The sequence below is a fragment of the Balaenoptera musculus genome, chromosome 1 (genome assembly GCF_009873245.2).
Source record: "Balaenoptera musculus isolate JJ_BM4_2016_0621 chromosome 1, mBalMus1.pri.v3, whole genome shotgun sequence".
Taxonomy (NCBI): domain Eukaryota; kingdom Metazoa; phylum Chordata; class Mammalia; order Artiodactyla; family Balaenopteridae; genus Balaenoptera; species Balaenoptera musculus.
This window is the reverse complement of record NC_045785.1, coordinates 123544308-123561851: the sequence shown is the minus strand read 5'-3', so window position 1 is coordinate 123561851 and position 17544 is coordinate 123544308. Positions and strand designations below refer to the sequence as shown.

The 17544-nt window shown below is 38.5% G+C and overlaps 1 protein-coding gene across 1 annotated transcript in view; it reads left to right on the top strand.

Moving 5' to 3' along the window:
• Positions 1-16836, top strand: part of CREG1 (cellular repressor of E1A stimulated genes 1) — a 28175-nt gene extending 11339 nt beyond the window's left edge. Inside the window, exon 4 of the mRNA XM_036825586.1 lies at positions 15483-16836. Coding sequence (XP_036681481.1) covers positions 15483-15486 — 4 coding nt within the window. The 3' untranslated portion in view covers positions 15487-16836. The remainder of the gene's footprint in view (positions 1-15482) is intronic.
• The last annotated feature ends 708 nt before the right edge of the window (positions 16837-17544 follow it).

The window sequence follows — 17544 nt, the reverse complement described above, 5'->3', positions numbered from 1 at the left end:
ACTGTGTTGTATGTTTGAAAGTTGCTAAGAGAGTAGATCTTAAAAGTTCTCATCACAAGAAATAAACGTAACTATGTGCAGTGATAGAAATTAAGTAGCCTGGGGTAATCATTTTACTATACATACATATTTCAAATCTTTATACTGTGCACCTGAAACTAATATAATGTTATGTGTAAAATAAGCATAATACAAAATATACAGTTAGAAGGAGCAGCAAGAAATATGAAAATCTGAAGGAAGGAGAAATTACTTCGGAATAGTGGGATTAGGGAAGGTTTCATTGGAAGAGTTAGCATATGAGTTGGGCCTTTTAAAGATAGCAATTTGATATGTGTGAAAGGAAGAGAGTATGCTAGGCAAGGGAACAACATAGATTTAAAGAGCAAGAAATTGTGAGATGTGGTCAAAGAATGGTGTTTAGTTTCACTTGGAGGATGGTAGAAGGTAATTTCAGAAGGTAGGTTTGGGCCAGTTTGTAGAAGACATTGAGTATGAGATTAAAACGCATATATTACTTTGGATTAGGACAGAAGGATGTGTATGCTGTTTTATGGTATGAGTGAAATGACCTCACCCACAGCGTTAGTCAGGAGGGTCCAAGTCATGTCTCTTACATTGTTAAGAGACGACATTTAAATTTCAGTGGCTTAAGAAAACAAAAGTCAAAAGTTTATTTTTATTTATGCAAATTCTGCCGTGGATTTGGGCAATTCTCCAGGACAGTTATCCTGTGTGTGTTGGTTGGCTCCGCAGTCTGGTCTCTGTGGACCCTGTGGCACCTCCATGTTAACACATGCTTCCACAATGGCTGTTGCAAGAAAAAAGTTCTGAAAGGTTACCCATCTGGAACTAAGTTACTTTGTTCTAGAAGCCACACACGCACTGCTTCTGCTTACAGCTCATTGGCCAGACGAGTACCGTGGCCCTTCCTAATGCAAGCGGGGCCTGGGAAGTATGGTCTCTGTGTGTCTGGAAATGGGGAGGGCATGGATACTGAGGAGGCCTAGTAATGTCCACCACACCCAGACTTGCACAAAATCACTGTGATTCAGAACAAGATTGTATTTACAAACGAAATAGAGAAACGTAAGGTTTCTCATACTCTATTAACAGAAATTTCCCCATCTGTTGCATTTACAACTTTCAAATGAAGGAAATATTGTTTACGGTTTATCCACCCACAACACATAATGAGAGGAAGATAGCTACTTATTTCTGTAGCCTGCCTGTTATCATCTCTAGGGCAGCATAAATTGGTGTATGTTGTATGGGGCATAAGCTCTGCCGACACACAGCTGACACCTCACTTGGCTTCAGCTGCAAGCTGCAGTCTAGCCATTATAGACCACATCTTCCAAAGGACGCCTCCTCATCAGAATGTGATGAGAGAGAAAGCCACGCTTAAGGAAAGAATAACACTGATGTAATGTGTGTACACACAGTCGCCTGTATGTGGTGTGAACATGTTACACGATCTACGTAAACGGAAGATATTTTGAGAATGGAATGTAGAGCTAGTATGGCTTAGTCAAAAGTGCCTGAGCTTTGGAGTCAGAGATCAATAAGCTACAATCCTAACTTTATGAACTAATTGCTCTGTGACTTCGAGCCTCAGTTTCTCATCTTTTTTTTTTTCACACACACACACACACACACACACACACACTGTATTTTATTTTTACAAGAGATAAATAAACTGACACCAAGCATTATAAATGGATGACCACAACAAAAGCAACAATGATTGCAATTACCAAACACGAAACACACTCCCACTATGTCATAATATTGACATTCAGTCTAGTAATCCTCCACTGTAACAGCTCCTTTACTTTGCAGTGAAAATTGATTTGTATATTTTTTGCCTCTGAGTCCTTGTGGGATATTTTTTTTTTATTCAAACAAAGTCACAAAAATTATAATCATCCTCATCAGTTCACTCAGTCCCATGTAATTAATTTTTTTTTTATCTTGATCTTTTGTTAGCACTTTTATGAATTTATCAGTTTTCCATTAGAGTTCTGAAAATGCGTATTCATTCAGTTCAGCAGTATAGTAAGTTACCAGAAACCTGTACTTGTCAGAGTCTTTTCCATGAATTCCTTGAAGATGAAACCCTTTTATAGGAACATTTTTGCAAAAGCATCAGAGTACACCCAGAACTGTCTGTAAATGACAAAAGACTTAAAAATGACCACGGTTAAAGATTTGATGAAAGTTCATAATAATGCAATTGACAGGGAAATTTAGTTATTTCTGAGATGTACATTTTAAAGTAATAACTAGAATTATGACTTATAACATTATACCAGAACATATAAGATTTTTAGAAATTTCATGTAATGTCTGAAACAATTATATTAACATATTTCCATACAAATAACCCAAAGAAAGTTTAGTATTAGTTGTTTTTTTGTTTGCTTCTTTGTTTGTTTTTTATACTGCAGGTTCTTATTAGTCATCAATTTTATACACATCAGTGCAGTGTATACATGTCAATCCCAATCGCCCAATTCAGCACACCACCATCCCCACCCCACAGCGGTTTTCCCCCCTTGGTGTCCATACGTTTGTTCTCTACATCTGTGTCTCAACTTCTGCCCTGCAAACCAGTTCATCTGTACCATTTTTCTAGGTTCCACATACATGCGTTAATCTACGATATTTGTTTTTCCCTTTCTGACTTACTTCACTCTGTATGACAGTCTTTAGATCCATCCACGTCTCAACAAATGACTCAATCTTGTTCCTTTTTGTGTCTGAGTAATATTCCATTGTATATATGTACCATGTCTTCTTTATCCATTCCTCTGTCGATGGGCATTTAGGTTGCTTCCATGACCTGGCCATTGCAAATAGTGCTGCAATTGGGGTGCATGTATCTTCTCAAATTACGGCCTTCTCTGGGTATATGCCCAGTAGTGGGATTGCTGGGTCATATGGTAATTCTATTTTTAGTTTTTTAAGGAACCTCCATACTGTTCTCCACAGTGGCCGCACCAATCCACATTCCCACCAACAGTGCGAGAGGGCTCCCTTCTCTCCACACCCTCTCCAGCACCCGTTGTTTGTGGATTTTCTGATGATGCCCATTCCAACTGGTGTGAGGTCATACCTCATTGTAGCCTTGATCTGCATTTCTCTAATAATCAGTGATGTTGAGCAGCCCTTCATGTGCTTCTTGGCCATCTGTATGTCTTCTTTGGAGAAATGTCCACCCAGGTCCTCTGCCCATTTCTGGATTGGGTTGCCTGCTTCTTTAATATTGAGCTGCATGAGCTGTTTATATATTTTGGAGGTTAATCCTTTGTCCGCTGATTCGTTTGCAAATATTTTCTCCCATTCTGAGGGTTGTCTTTTCGTCTTGTTTATGGTTTCCTTTACTGTGCAAAAGCTTTGAAGTTTCATTAGGTCCCATTTGTTTATTTTTGTTTTTATTTCCATTACTCTAGGAGGTGGATCAAAAAAGATCTTGCTGTGATTTATGTCAAAGAGTGTTCTTCCTATGTTTTCCTCTAAGAGTTTTATAGTGTCCGATCTTACATTTAGGTCTCGAATCCATTTTGAGTTTATTTTTGTGTATGGTGTTAGGGAGTGTTCTAATTTCATTCTTTTACATGTAGCTGTCCAGTTTTCCCAGCACCACTTATTGAAGAGACTGTCTTTTCTCCGTTGTATATCTTTGCCTCCTTTGTCGTAGATTAGTTGACCATAGGTGCGTGGGTTTATCTCTGGGCTTTCTATCTTGTTCCATTGGTCTATGTTTCTTTTTTTGTGCCAGTTCCATATTGTCTTGATTACTGTAGCTTTGTAGTATAGTCTGAAGTCAGGGAGTCTGATTCCTCCAGCTCCGTTTTTTTCCCTCAAGACTGCTTTGGCTATTCGGGGTCTTTTTTGTCTCCATACAAATTTTAAGATGATTTGTTCTAGTTCCATAAAAAATGCCATTGGTAATTTGATAGGGATTGCATTGAACCTGTAGATTGCTTTGGGTAGTATAGTCATTTTCACAATATTGATTCTTCCAATCCAAGAACATGGTATATCTCTCCATCTGTTGTTATCATCTTTAATTTCTTTCATCAGTGTCTTATAGTTTTCTGCATACAGGTCTTTTGTCTCCCTAGGTAGGTTTATTCCTAGGTATTTTATTCTTTTTGTTGCAATGGTAAATGGGAGTGTTTCCATAATTTCTCTTGCAGATTTTTCATCATTAGTGTATAGGAATGCAACAGACTTCTGTGCATTAATTTTGTATCCTGCAACTTTACCAAATTCATTGATTAGCTCTAGTAGTTTTCTGGTGGCATGTTTAGGATTCTCTATGTATAGTATCATGTCATCTGCAAACAGTGACAGTTTTACTTCTTCTTTTCCAATTTGTATTCCTTTTATTTCTTTTTCTTCTCTGATTGCCGTGGCTAGGACTTCCAATACTATGTTGAATAATAGTGGTGAGAGTGGACAGCCTTGTCTCATTCCTGATCTTGGAGGAAATGCTTTCAGTTTTTCACCATTGAGAATGATGTTTGCTGTGGGTTTGTCGTATATGGCCTTTATTATGTTGAGGTCGGTTCCCTGTTTGCCCACTTTCTGGAGAGTTTTTATCATAAATGGGTGTTGAATTTTGTCAAAAGCTTTTTCTGCATCTATTGAGATGATCATACGATTTTTATTCTTCAGTTTCTTAATATGGTGTATCACATTGATTGATTTGTGTATATTGAAGAATCCTCTCATCCCTGGGATAAATCCCACTTGATTATGGCGTATGATCCTTTTATTGTGTTGTTGGATTCTGTTTGCTAGTATTTTGTTGAAGATTTTTGCATCTATATTCATCAGTGATATTAGTCTGTAATTTTCTTCTTTTGTAGTATCTTTGTCTGGTTTTGGTATCAGGGTGATGGTGGCCTCATAGAATGAGTTTGGGAGTGTTCCTTCCTCTGCAATTTTTTGGAAGAGTTTGAGAAGGATGGGTGTTAGCTCTTCTCTAAATGTTTTTTTTTTTTTTTTTTTTTTATTCACACACACACACACTGTATTTTATTTTTACAAGACATAAATAGACTGACACCAAGCATTGTACATGGATGACCACAACAAAAGCAACAATGATTGCAATTACCAAACATGAAACACACTCATACTATGTCATAATATTGACATTCAGTCCAGTAATCCTCCACTGTAACAGCTCCTTTACTTTGCAGTGAAAATTGATTTGTATATTCTTTGCCTCTGAGTCCTTGTGGGATTTTTTTTTTTTTTTAAATTCAGACAGAAAGTCACAAAAATTATACTCATCCTCATCAGTTCACTCAGTCCCATGTAATTAATTTTTTTTTTCATCTTGATCTTTTGTTAGCACTTTTATGAGTTCATCAGTTTTTCATTAGAGTTCTGAAAATGCTTATTCATTCAGTTCAGCAGTACAGTCAGTTACCAGAAACCTGTACTTGTCAGAGTCTTTTCCATGAATTTCTTGAAGATGAAACCCTTTTATAGGAACATATTTGCAAAATCATCAGAGTACACCCAGAACTGTCTGTAAATGACAAAAGACTTAAAAATGACCACGGTTAAAGATTTGATGAAAGTTCATAATAATGCAGTTGACAAGAAAATTAGTTATTTCTGAGATATACATTTTAAAGTAATAACTAGGATTATTACTTATAACATTATACCAGAACATATAAGATTTTTAGAAATTTCATGTAATGTCTGAAACATTTATATTAACATATTTCCATACATATTTCCATACAAATACAAATATAAGATTTTTAGAAATTTCATGTAATGTCTGAAACATTTATATTAACATATTTCCATACATATTTCCATACAAATACAAATATAAGATTTTTAGAAATTTCATGTAATGTCTGAAACATTTATATTAACATATTTCCATACATATTTCCATACAAATACAAATATAAGATTTTTAGAAATTTCATGTAATGTCTGAAACATTTATATTAACATATTTCCATACAAATAACCCAATGAAAGTTTAGTATTAGTTGTTTTGTTTGTTTTTTTATACTGCAGGTTCTTATTAGGCATCAGTTTTATACACATCAGTGTATACATGTCAATCCCAATTGCCCAATTCAGCACACCACCATCCCCACCTCACCGCAGTTTTCCCCCCTTGGTGTCCATATGACCATTCTCTACATTTGTGTCTCAACTTCTGCCCTGCAAACTGGCTCATCTGTACCATTTTTCTAGGTTCCGCATACATGCATTAATATACAATATTTGTTTTTCTCTTTCTGACTTACTTCACTCTGTATGACAGTCTCTAGATCCATCCATGTCTCAACAAATGACTCAATTTCGTTCCTTTTTATGGCTGAGTAATATTCCATTGTATATATGTACCACAACTTCTTTATCCATTCGTCTGTTGATGGGCATTTAGGTTGCTTCCATGACCTGGCTATTGTAAATAGTGCTGCAATGAACATTCGGGTGCATGGGTCTTTTTGAATTATGGTTTTCTCTGGGTATATGCCCAGTAGTGGGATTGCTGGGTCATATGGTAATTCTATTTTTAGTTTTTTAAGGAACCTCCATACTGTTCTCCATAGTGGCTGTATCAATTTACATTCCCACCAACAGTGCAAGAGGGTTCCCTTTTCTCCACACCCTCTCCAGCATTTGTTGTTTGTAGATTTTCTGATGATGCCCATTCTAACAGGAGTGAGGTGATACCTCATTGTAGTTTTGATTTGCATTTCTCTAATAATTAGTGATGTTGAGCATCTTTTCATGTGCTTCGTGGCCATCTGTATGTCTTCTTTGGAGAAATGTCTATTTAGCTTTTCTGCCCATTTTTGGATTGGGGTGTTTGTTTCTTTGATATTGAGCTGAATGAGCTGTTTATATATTTTGGAGATTAATCCTTTGTCCGTTGATTCATTTGCAAATATTTTCTTCCATTCTGAGGGTTGTCTTTTCGTCTTGTTTATGGTTTCCTTTGCTGTGCAAAAGCTTTGAAGTTTCATTAGGTCCCATTTGTTTATTTTTGTTTTTATTTCCATTACTCTAGGAGGTGGATCAAAAAAGATCTTGCTGTGATTTATGTCAAAGAGTGTTCTTCCTATGTTTTCCTCTAAGAGTTTTATAGTGTCCAGTCTTATATTTAGGTCTCTAATCCATTTTGAGTTTATTTTTGTGTATGGTGTTAGGGAGTATTCTAATTTCATTCTTTTACATGTAGCTGTCCAGTTTTCCCAGCACCACTTATTGAAGAGACTGTCTTTTCTCCATTGTATATCTTTGCCTCCTTTGTCATAGATTAGTTGACCATAGGTGCGTGGGTTAATCTCTGGGCTTTCTATCTTGTTCCATTGATCTATGTTTCTGTTTTTGTGCCAGTACCATACTGTCTTGATTACTGTAGCTTTGTAGTATAGTCTGAAGTCAGGGAGTCTGATTCCTCCAGCTCCATTTTTTTCCCTCAAGACTGCTTTGGCTATTCGGGGTCTTTTGTGTCTCCATACAAATTTTAAGATGATTTGTTCTAGCTCCGTAAAAAATGCCATTGGTAATTTGATAGGGATTGCATTGAATCTGTAGATTGCTTTGGGTAGTATACTCATTTTCACAATGTTGATTCTTCCAATCCAAGAACATGGTATATCTCTCCATCTGTTGGTATCATCTTTAATTTCTTTCATCAGTGTCTTATAGTTTTCTGCATACAGGTCTTTCGTCTCCCTAGGTAGGTTTATTCCTAGGTATTTTATTCTTTTTGTTGCAATGGTAAATGGGAGTGTTTCCATAATTTCTCTTTCAGATTTTTCATCATTAGTGTATAGGAATGCAAGAGATTTCTGTGCATTAATTTTGTATCCTGCAACTTTACCATATTCATTAATTAGCTCTAGCAGTTTTCTGGTGGCAGTTTTAGGATTCTCTATGTATAGTATCATGTCATCTGCAAACAGTGACAGTTTTACTTCTTCTTTTCCAATTTGCATTCCTTTTATTTCTTTTTCTTCTCTGATTGCCGTGGCTAGGACTTCCAGAACTATGTTGAATAATAGTGGTGAGAGTGGACATCCTTGTCTCGTTCCTGATCTTAGAGGAAATGCTTTCAGTTTTTCACCATTGAGAATGATGTTTGCTGTGGGTTTGTCATATATGGCCTTTATTATGTTGAGGTAGGTTCCCTCTATGCCCACTTTCTGGAGAGTTTTTATCAGAAATGGGTGTTGAATTTTGTCAAAAGCTTTTTCTGCATCTATTGAGATGATCATATGGTTTTTATTCTTCAATTTGTTAATATGGTGTATCACATTGATTGATTTGCGTATATTGAAGAATCCTTGCATCCCTGGGATAAATCCCACTTGATCGTGGTGTATGATCCTTTTAATGTGTTGCTGGATTCTGTTTGCTAGTATTTTGTTGAGGATTTTTGCATCTATATTCATCAGTGATATTGGTCTGTAATTTTCTTTTTTTGTAGTGTCTTTGTCTGGTTTTGGTATCAGGGTGATGGTGGCCTCATAGAATGAGTTTGGGAGTGTTCCTTCCTCTGCAATTTTTTGGAAGAGTTTGAGAAGGATGGGTGTTAGCTCTTCTCTAAATGTTTGATAGAATTCACCTGTGAAGCCATCTGGTCCTGGACTTTTGTTTGTTGGAAGATTTTTAATCACAGTTTCAATTTCATTACTTGTGATTGGTCTGTTCATATTTTCTGTTTCTTCCTGATTCAGTCTGGGAAGGTTATACCTTTCTAAGAATTTGTCCATTTCTTCCAGGTTGTCCATTTTATTGGCATAAAGTTGCTTATAGTAGTCTCTTAGGACGCTTTGTATTTCTGCGGTGTCTGTTGTAACTTCTCCTTTTTCATTTCTGATTTTATTGATTTGAGTCCTCTCCCTCTTTTTCCTGATGAGTCTGGCTAATGGCTTATCAATTTTGTTTATCTTCTCAAAGAACCAACTTTTAGTTTTATTGATCTTTGCTATTGTTTTCTTTGTTTCTATTTCATTTATTTCTGCTCTGATCTTTATGATTTCTTTCCTTCTGCTAACTTTGGGTTTTGTTTGTTCTTCTTTCTCTAGTTTCTTTAGGTGTAAGGTTAGATTGTTTACTTGAGATTTTTCTTGTTTCTTTAGGTAGGCTTGTATAGCTATAAACTTCCCTCTTAGAACCGCTTTTGCTGCATCCCATAGGTTTTGGGTCGTCGTGTTTTCATTGTCATTTGTCTCTAGGTATTTTTTGATTTCCTCTTTGATTTCTTCAGTGATCTCTTGGTTATTTAGTAACGTATTGTTTAGCCTCCATGTGTTTGTCCTTTTTACGTTTTTTTCCCTGTAATTCATTTCTAATCTCATAGCGTTGTGGTCAGAAAAGATGCTTGATATGATTTCAATTTTCTTAAATTTACTGAGGCTTGATTTGTGACCCAAGATGTGATCTATCCTGGAGAATGTTCCGTGCGCACTTGAGAAGAACGTGTAATCTGCTGTTTTTGGATGGAATGTCCTATATATATCAATTAAATCTATCTGGTCTATTGTGTCATTTAAAGCTTCTGTTTCCTTATTTATTTTCATTTTGGATGATCTGTCCATTGGTGTAAGTGAGGTGTTAAAGTCCCCCACTATTATTGTGTTACTGTCGATTTCCTCTTTTATAGCTGTTAGCAGTTGCCTTATGTATTGAGGTGCTCCTATGTTGGGTGCATATATATTTATAATTGTTATATCTTCTTCTTGGATTGATCCCTGGATCATTATGTAGTGTCCTTCCTTGTCTCTTGTAACATTCTTTATTTTAAAGTCTATTTTATCTGATATGAGTATAGCTACTCCAGCTTTCTTTTGATTTCCATTTGCATGGAATATCTTTTTCCATCCCCTCACTTTCAGTCTGTATGTGTCCCTAGGTCTAAAGTGGGTCTCTTGTAGACAGCATATATATGGGTCTTGTTTTTGTATCCATTCAGCCAGTCTATGTCTTTTGGTTGGGGCATTTAATCCATTCACGTTTAAGGTAATTATCGATATGTATGTTCCTATGACCATTTTCTTAATTGTTTTGGGTTTGTTTTTGTAGGTCCTTTTCTTCTCTTGTGTTTCCCACTTAGAGAAGTTCCTTTAGCATTTGTTGTAGAGCTGGTTTGGTGGTGCTGAATTCTCTTAGCTTTTGCTTGTCTGCAAAGCTTTTGATTTCTCCATCAAATCTAAATGAGATCCTTGCCGGGTAGAGTAATCTTGGTTGTAGGTTCTTCCCTTTCATCACTTTAAGTATATCATGCCACTCCCTTCTGGCTTGCAGAGTTTCTGCTGAGAAATCAGCTGTTAACCTTATGGGAGTTCCCTTGTATGTTATTTGTCGTTTTTCCCTTGCTGCTTTCAATAATTTTTCTTTGTCTTTAATTTTTGCCACTTTGATTACTATGTGTCTTGGCGTGTTTCTCCTTGGGTTTATTCTGTATGGGACTCTCTGCGCTTCCTGGACTTGGGTGGCTATTTCCTTTCCCATGTTAGGGAAGTTTTCGACTATAATCTCTTCAAATATTTTCTCTGGTCCTTTCTCTCTCTCTTCTCCTTCTGGGACCCCTATAATGCGAATGTTGTTGCGTTTAATGTTGTCCCAGAGGTCTCTTAGGCTGTCTTCATTTCTTTTCATTCTTTTTTCTTTAGTCTCTTCCGCAGCAGTGAATTCCACCATTCTGTCTTCCAGGTCACTTATCCGTTCTTCTGCCTCAGTTATTCTGCTATTGATTCCTTCTAGTGTAGTTTTCATTTCAGTTATTGTATTGGTGATCTCTGTTTGTTTGTTCTTTAATTCTTCTAGGTCTTTGTTAATCATTTCTTGCATCTTCTCAATCTTTGCCTCCATTCTTATTCCGAGGTCCTGGATCATCTTCACTATCATTATTCTGAATTCTTTTTCTGGAAGGTTGCCTATCTCCACTTCATTTAGTTGTTTTTCTGGGGTTTTTTCTTGTTCCTTCATCTGGTACATAGCCCTCTGCCTTTTCATCTTCTCTATCTTTCTGTAACTGTGATTTTTGGTCCACAGGCTGCAGGATCGTAGTTTTTCTTGCTTCTGTTGTCTGCCCTCTGGTGGTTGAGGCTATCTAAGAGGCTTGATGGGAGGCTCTGGTGGTGGGTAGAGCTGACTGTTGCTGTGGAGGTCAGAGCTCAGTAAAACCTTAATCCACTTGACTGTTGATGGGTGGGGCTGGGTTCCCTCCCTGTTGCTGTGGCAGTCAGAGCTCAGTAAAACCTTAATCCACTTGACTGTTGATGGGTGGGGCTGGGTTCCCTCCCTGTTGGTTGTTTTGCCTGAGGCAACCCAACACTGGAGCCTACGGGTGCTCTTTGGTGGGGTTAATGGCAGACTCTGGGAGGGCTCACGCCAAGGAGAACTTCCCAGAACCTCTGCTGCCAGTGTCCTTATCCCCACGGTGAAACAGAGCCACTACTCGCCTCTGCAGGAGACCCCCCAACACCAGCAGGTAGGTCTGGTTCAGTCTCCCCCAGGGTCACTGCTCCTTCCCCTGGGTCCCGATGCACACATTACTTTGTGTGTGCCCTCCAAGAGTGGGGTCTCTGTTTCCCCCAGTCCTGTCAAAGTCCTGCAATCAATTCCCACTAGGCTTCAAAGTCTGATTCTCTAGGAATTCCTCCTCCCGTTGCCGGACCCCCAGGTTGGGAAGCCTGACGTGGGGCTCAGAACCTTCACTCCAGTGGGTGGAATTCTGTGGTATAAGTGTTCGCCAGTCTGTGAGTCACCCACCCAGCAGTTATGGGATTTGATTTTACTCTGATTGCGCCCCTCCTACCGTCTCACTGTGGCTTCTCCTCTGTCCTTGGACGTGGGGTATCCTCCTTGGTGAAGTCCAGGGTCTTCCTGTCAATGATTGTCCAGCAGCCAGTGGTGATTCTGGTGCTCTCGCAAGAGGGAGTGAGAGCACGTCCTTCTACTCCGCCATCTTGGTTAATCTCCTCTAAATGTTTGATAGAATTCACCTGTGAAGCCATCTGGTCCTGGACTTTTGTTTGCTGTAAGATTTTTAATCACAGTTTCAATTTCGTTACTTCTGATTGGTCTGTTCATATTTTCTGTTTCTTCCTGGTTCAGTCTTGGAAGGTTATACCTTTCTACGAATTTGTCCATTTCTTCCAGGTTGTCCATTTTATTGGCATAAAGTTGCTTGTAGTAGTCTCTTAGGATGCTTTGTATTTCTGCGGTGTCTGTTGTAACTTCTCCTTTTTCATTTCTAATTTTATTGATTTGAGTCCTCCCCCTCTTTTTCTTGATGAGTCTGGCTAATGGTTTATCAATTTTGTTTATCTTCTCAAAGAACCAGCTTTTAGTTGTATTGATCTTTGCTATTGTTTTCTTTGTTTCTGTTTCATTTATTTCTGCTCTGATCTTGATGATTTCTTTCCTTCTGCTAACTTTGGGTTTTGTTTGAAGTTCTTCCTCTAGTTCCTTTAGGTGTAAGGTTAGATCGTTTATTTGAGATTTTTCTTGTTTCTTGAGGTAGGCTTGCATAGCTATAAACTTCCCTCTTAGAACTGCTTTTGCTGCATCCCATAGGTTTTGAATCATCGTGTTTTCATTGTCATTTGTCTCTAGGTATTTTTTGATTTCCTCTTTGATGTCTTCAGTGATCTCTTGGTTATTTAGTAATGTATTGTTTAGCCCTCATGTATTTGTGTTTTTTACGTCTTTTCCCCTGTAATTCATTTCTAATCTCATAGCATTGTGGTCAGAAAAGATGCTTGATATGATTTCAATTTTCTGAAATTTACTGAGGCTTGATTTGTGACCCAAGATGTGATCTATCCTGGAGAATATTCTGTGCGCACTTGAGAAGAAAGTGTAATCTGCTGTTTTTGGATGAAATGTCCTATAAATATCAATTAAACCTATCTGGTCTATTGTGTCATTTAAAGCTTGTGTTTCCTTGTTTATTGTCATTTTCGATGATCTGTCCATTGGTGTAAGTGAGGTGTTAAAGTCCCCCACTATTATTGTGTTACTGTCGATTTCCTCTTTTACAGCTGTTAGCAGTTGCCTTATGTATTGAGGTGCTCCTATGTTGGGTGCATATATATTTATAATTGTTATATCTTTTTGTTTGATTGATCCCTTGATCATTATGTAGTGTCCTTCCTTGTCTCTTGTAACATTCTTTATTTTAAAGTCTACTTTATCTGATATGAGTATAGCTTCTCCAGCTTTCTTTTGATTTCCATTTGCATGGAATATCTTTTTCCATCCCCTCACTTTCAGTCTGTATGTGTCCCTAGGTCTGAAGTGGGTCTCTTGTAGACAGCTTATATATGGGTCTTGTTTTTGTATCCATTCAGCAAGCCTGTGTCTTTTGGTTGGAGCATTTAATCCATTCACGTTTAAGGTAATTATCAATATGTATGTTCCTGTGACCATTTTCTTAATTGCTTTGGGTTTGTTTTTGTAGGTCCTTTTCTTCTCTTGTGTTTCCCACTTAGAGAAGTTCCTTTAGCATTTGTTGTAGAGCTGGTTTGGTGGTGCTGAATTCTCTTAGCTTTTGCTTGTCTGTAAAGCTTTTGATTTCTCCATTGAATCTGAATGAGATCCTTGCTGGGTAGAGTAATCTTGGTTGTAGCTTCTTCTCTTTCATCACTTTAAGTATATCGTGCCACTCCCTTCTGGCCTGTAGAGTTTCTGCTGAGAAATCAGCTGTTAACCTTATGGGAGTTTCCTTGTACATTATTTGTCCTTTTTCCCTTGCTGCTTTCAATAATTTTTCTTTGTCTTTAATTTTTGCCACTTTGATTACTATGTGTCTTGGCATGTTTCTCCTTGGGTTTATCCTATACGGGACTCGCTGCGCTTCCTGGACTTAGGTGGCTATTTCCTTTCCCATATTAGGGAAGTTTTCGACTATAATCTCTTCAAATATTTTCTCTGGTCCTTTTTCTCTCTCTTCTCCTTCTGGGACCCCTATAATGCAAATATTGTTGCATTTAATGTTGTCCCAGAGGTCTCTTAGGCTGTCCTCATTTCTTTCATTCTTTTTTCTTTATTCTGTTCCGCAGCAGTGAATTCCACCATTCTGTCTTCCAGGTCACTTATCAGTTCTTCTGCCTCAGTTATTCTGCTGTTGATTCCTTCTAGTGTCGTTTTCATTTCAGTTATTGTATTGTTCATCTCTGTTTGTTCTTTAATTCTTATAGGTCTTTGTTAAACATTTCTTGCATCTTCTCGATCTTTGCCTCCATTCTTTTTCCAAGGTCCTGGATCATCTTCACTATCATTATTCTGAATTCTTTTTCTGGAAGGTTGCCTATCTCCACTTCATTTACTTGTTTTTCTGGGGTTTTACCTTGTTCCTTCATCTGGTACATAGCCCTCTGCCTTTTCATCTTGTCTGTCTTTCTGTGAATGTGTTTTTTGTTCCACAGGCTGCAGGGTTGTAGTTCTTCTTGCTTCTGCTGTGTGCCCTCTGGTGGATGAGGCTATCTGAGAGGCTTGTGTAAGTTTCCTGATGGGAGAGACTGGTAGTGGGTAGAGCTGACTGTTGCTCTGGTGGGCAGAGCTCAGTAAAACTTTAATCCACTTGACTGCTGATGGGTGGGGCTGGGTTCCCTCCCTGTTGGTTGTTTTGCCTGAGGCAACCCAACACTGGAGCCTACCTGGGCTCTTTGGTGGAGCTAATGACAGACTCTGGGAGGGCTCACACCAAGGAGTACTTCCCAGAACTTCTGCTGCCAGTGTCCCTGTCCCCACAGTGAGCCACAGCCCCCACCCCACCCCCCAACCTTGGCAGGAGACCCTCCAACAGTAGCAGGTAGGTCTGGTTCAGTCTCCCCTGGGGTCACTGCTCCTTCCCCTGGGTCCCGATGCGCACACTACTTTGTGTGTGCCCTCCAAGAGTGGAGTCTCTGTTTCCCCCAGTCCTGTCGAAGTCCTGCAATCAATTCCCACTAGACTTCACAGTCTGATTCTCTAGGAATTCCTCCTCCCGTTGCCGGACCCCCAGGTTGGGAAGCCTGACGTGGGGCTTGGAACCTTCACTCCAGTGGGTGGACTTCTGTGGTATAAGTGTTCTCCAGTCTGTGAGTCACCCACCCACCAGTTATGGGATTTGATTTTACTGTGATTGCGCCCCTCCTACCATCTCATTGTGGCTTCTCCTTTGTCTTTGGATGTGGGGTATCTTTTTTGGTGAGTTCCAGTGTCTTCCTGTTGATGATTGTCCAGCAACTAGTTGTGATTCTGGTGTTCTCCCAAGAGGGAGTGAGAGCACGTCCTTCTACTCCACCATCTTGGTTCCTCTCCCAGATGATTCTTTAGTACACTGAAGTGGCTGAAATTAACTCGAGATCTTAAACTTTCAGATCAGAAGTTTCTCTAGTCCTTCCCTAGAATGAATTAACTTTTATGATTTGTCAGCTCAGTTTAATGAAATAATTTTTCTTCCCCTCTCTTCCTCTCTCTAGGTGAAGCAGCATATGGCGAATTTAACCTCATGTGCGAAGTTTCTTAGGAAGTTTCATGCAGACTTAAAGCGCTTCATGTTTCTTTATGGAAAGTTTCCCAGATTATTAGACAGTTTTCTTCCCTTGCTTGCATGTTTACAGAATTGAGATGGATTATTACCGCATTTCTTGGAAGATGAGATTGCTGGATAGATTTATATATATTTCCGTATTTTGAAGCCATTTTCATAGAGACCTGTCATTCATTATGATCAAAGAAGTTTTGTTCCATCAATTCCAAATAGTTTGCCAATGGTGCTCCTTAAAGAGGAGTGGGTACCAGTTTCAGATTGCCCATTGGCATTTGAAAGTACTCAAGTACGTGTTTCTAATTACTGAAAACCACTGTGCTGGGGAGAGGTGTCATGCCTCCACGGGCTGCTGCCTGAGCCTGTATTAAGGGCTTGGCTCCTGTTACAGTGCACCTGAATAAATCTTGCCGAGGCAAACTAACAGTGACGAAACACAAACGGAGCATCTCACTCATGGTCCATTTATGTCTGACAGTCCTGGGTGTTGTTGATCCAACACAGGGCAAGACTGTTTCTTATAAAGAACTTTAAAAAAAAGCTTTTGAAGTCTAAAGTGATAATTATCTAGAACAAAGGAAGTTCATAAAACTTCCTGAATTTGATTTAATCAAGGAAGTTCATAAAATTTTCTGAATTTGATTTCCCCAGCTAGGTGGACACTGTATAATCAGTTTCCTCAACTCAAAATACATAGAAACAAGCATACATTTTTTTTTTTGCCCTAAAATGGGATTGCGAAGAAAGAAAAGAAGGGAGGGGATTTTGTGTGCAATTTGTTTCTCGTGTTCTTTTCTAAGTTAAGTTAATGCAGATATGGACCAGTTTAAACCAGGGCCCAAGTCCATCTCCCAACCACTCTCTCTAGCTTCTTTTCTAATGCTACTCTCAACAATGAACTAAGCCTTCCTCAGCTGCTTCAAATCTCTAAATGGCTTCTAATGCTGTTACTACCTAAATCATGTTATCAGAGGGAAAACAACATGACTTTTAGAAAAGAAATCACATTTCTTCAGAAGGGAAAAAACTGTTTGCTTTTATTACCTATATACATGATTTCAGAAGACTGTATGAGATCCATCATAAAGAGGTGTGTCAGGAGTCAAGCAACGGAATCCTTAAATGGCTAAGAGAGAGGAAGTTGAATATGAGTTTGAAGACTACAAAATGAACTTATCTGAAGTCGAGCAAACAGCTTCTCGTTAAGAAAAATGATGTATCTTAAACTTGGTAGAGTAGGTTTCTTATCCAAGGCATTAATAATTAAAAGCATTATTTTCATGAAATATGTTGGATTTATTTTCTTACACAGAGATGTTAATATTTATTACATGTTTTTTCACTCTCCACTGTTGAAACCCTTTTGTGTTTTTATTTTATAATCAACTTCTGGCTGCTTCAAAGCTGAAAATGAACAATTTGACTCTTTCCTATTGGTAAACAGCTCATTGTGTCTTAAAATTTGGGGATTGGCCAGAATGCAGCCTTTGTCAAGGATCTTCCCTCAGGGCCTTGGGTGCCAAGGTACCTTGTGATAGAATTAGGTTGAGAGTGTCTATCTGTATTTCTCCCTTTACCCAGTCATTGTGAGTTTTCTCTTCATCATTTGGTACCATGTAAAAACATTTGTATTCAGGTAAGATCCAATTATCACAGTAGAGTGAACCACTTTTTCACGGAAGGCACTGCAGATTCCTTTATAATTGAATGTGCAGATTGTTCCCGTTATGTTATGATTGACCACCAGAGGGCACTGTGGACCACTTTTTGTGCAGATGCCGGTTCTTGTACAGTAAGATCGAGAACTTATATGCAGGGATACGTTCCAAGACCACCCCTCCCCCCGCCCACCCCCACCGTGGATGCCTGCAACCCAGGATGGTACCAAACCTATATATACTATGTTTTTTCTTATACATACATACGATAAAGTTTAATTTATAAATTAGGCACCGTAAGAGACTATCCGAATTGCCAGCGTCACTACTCTTGTG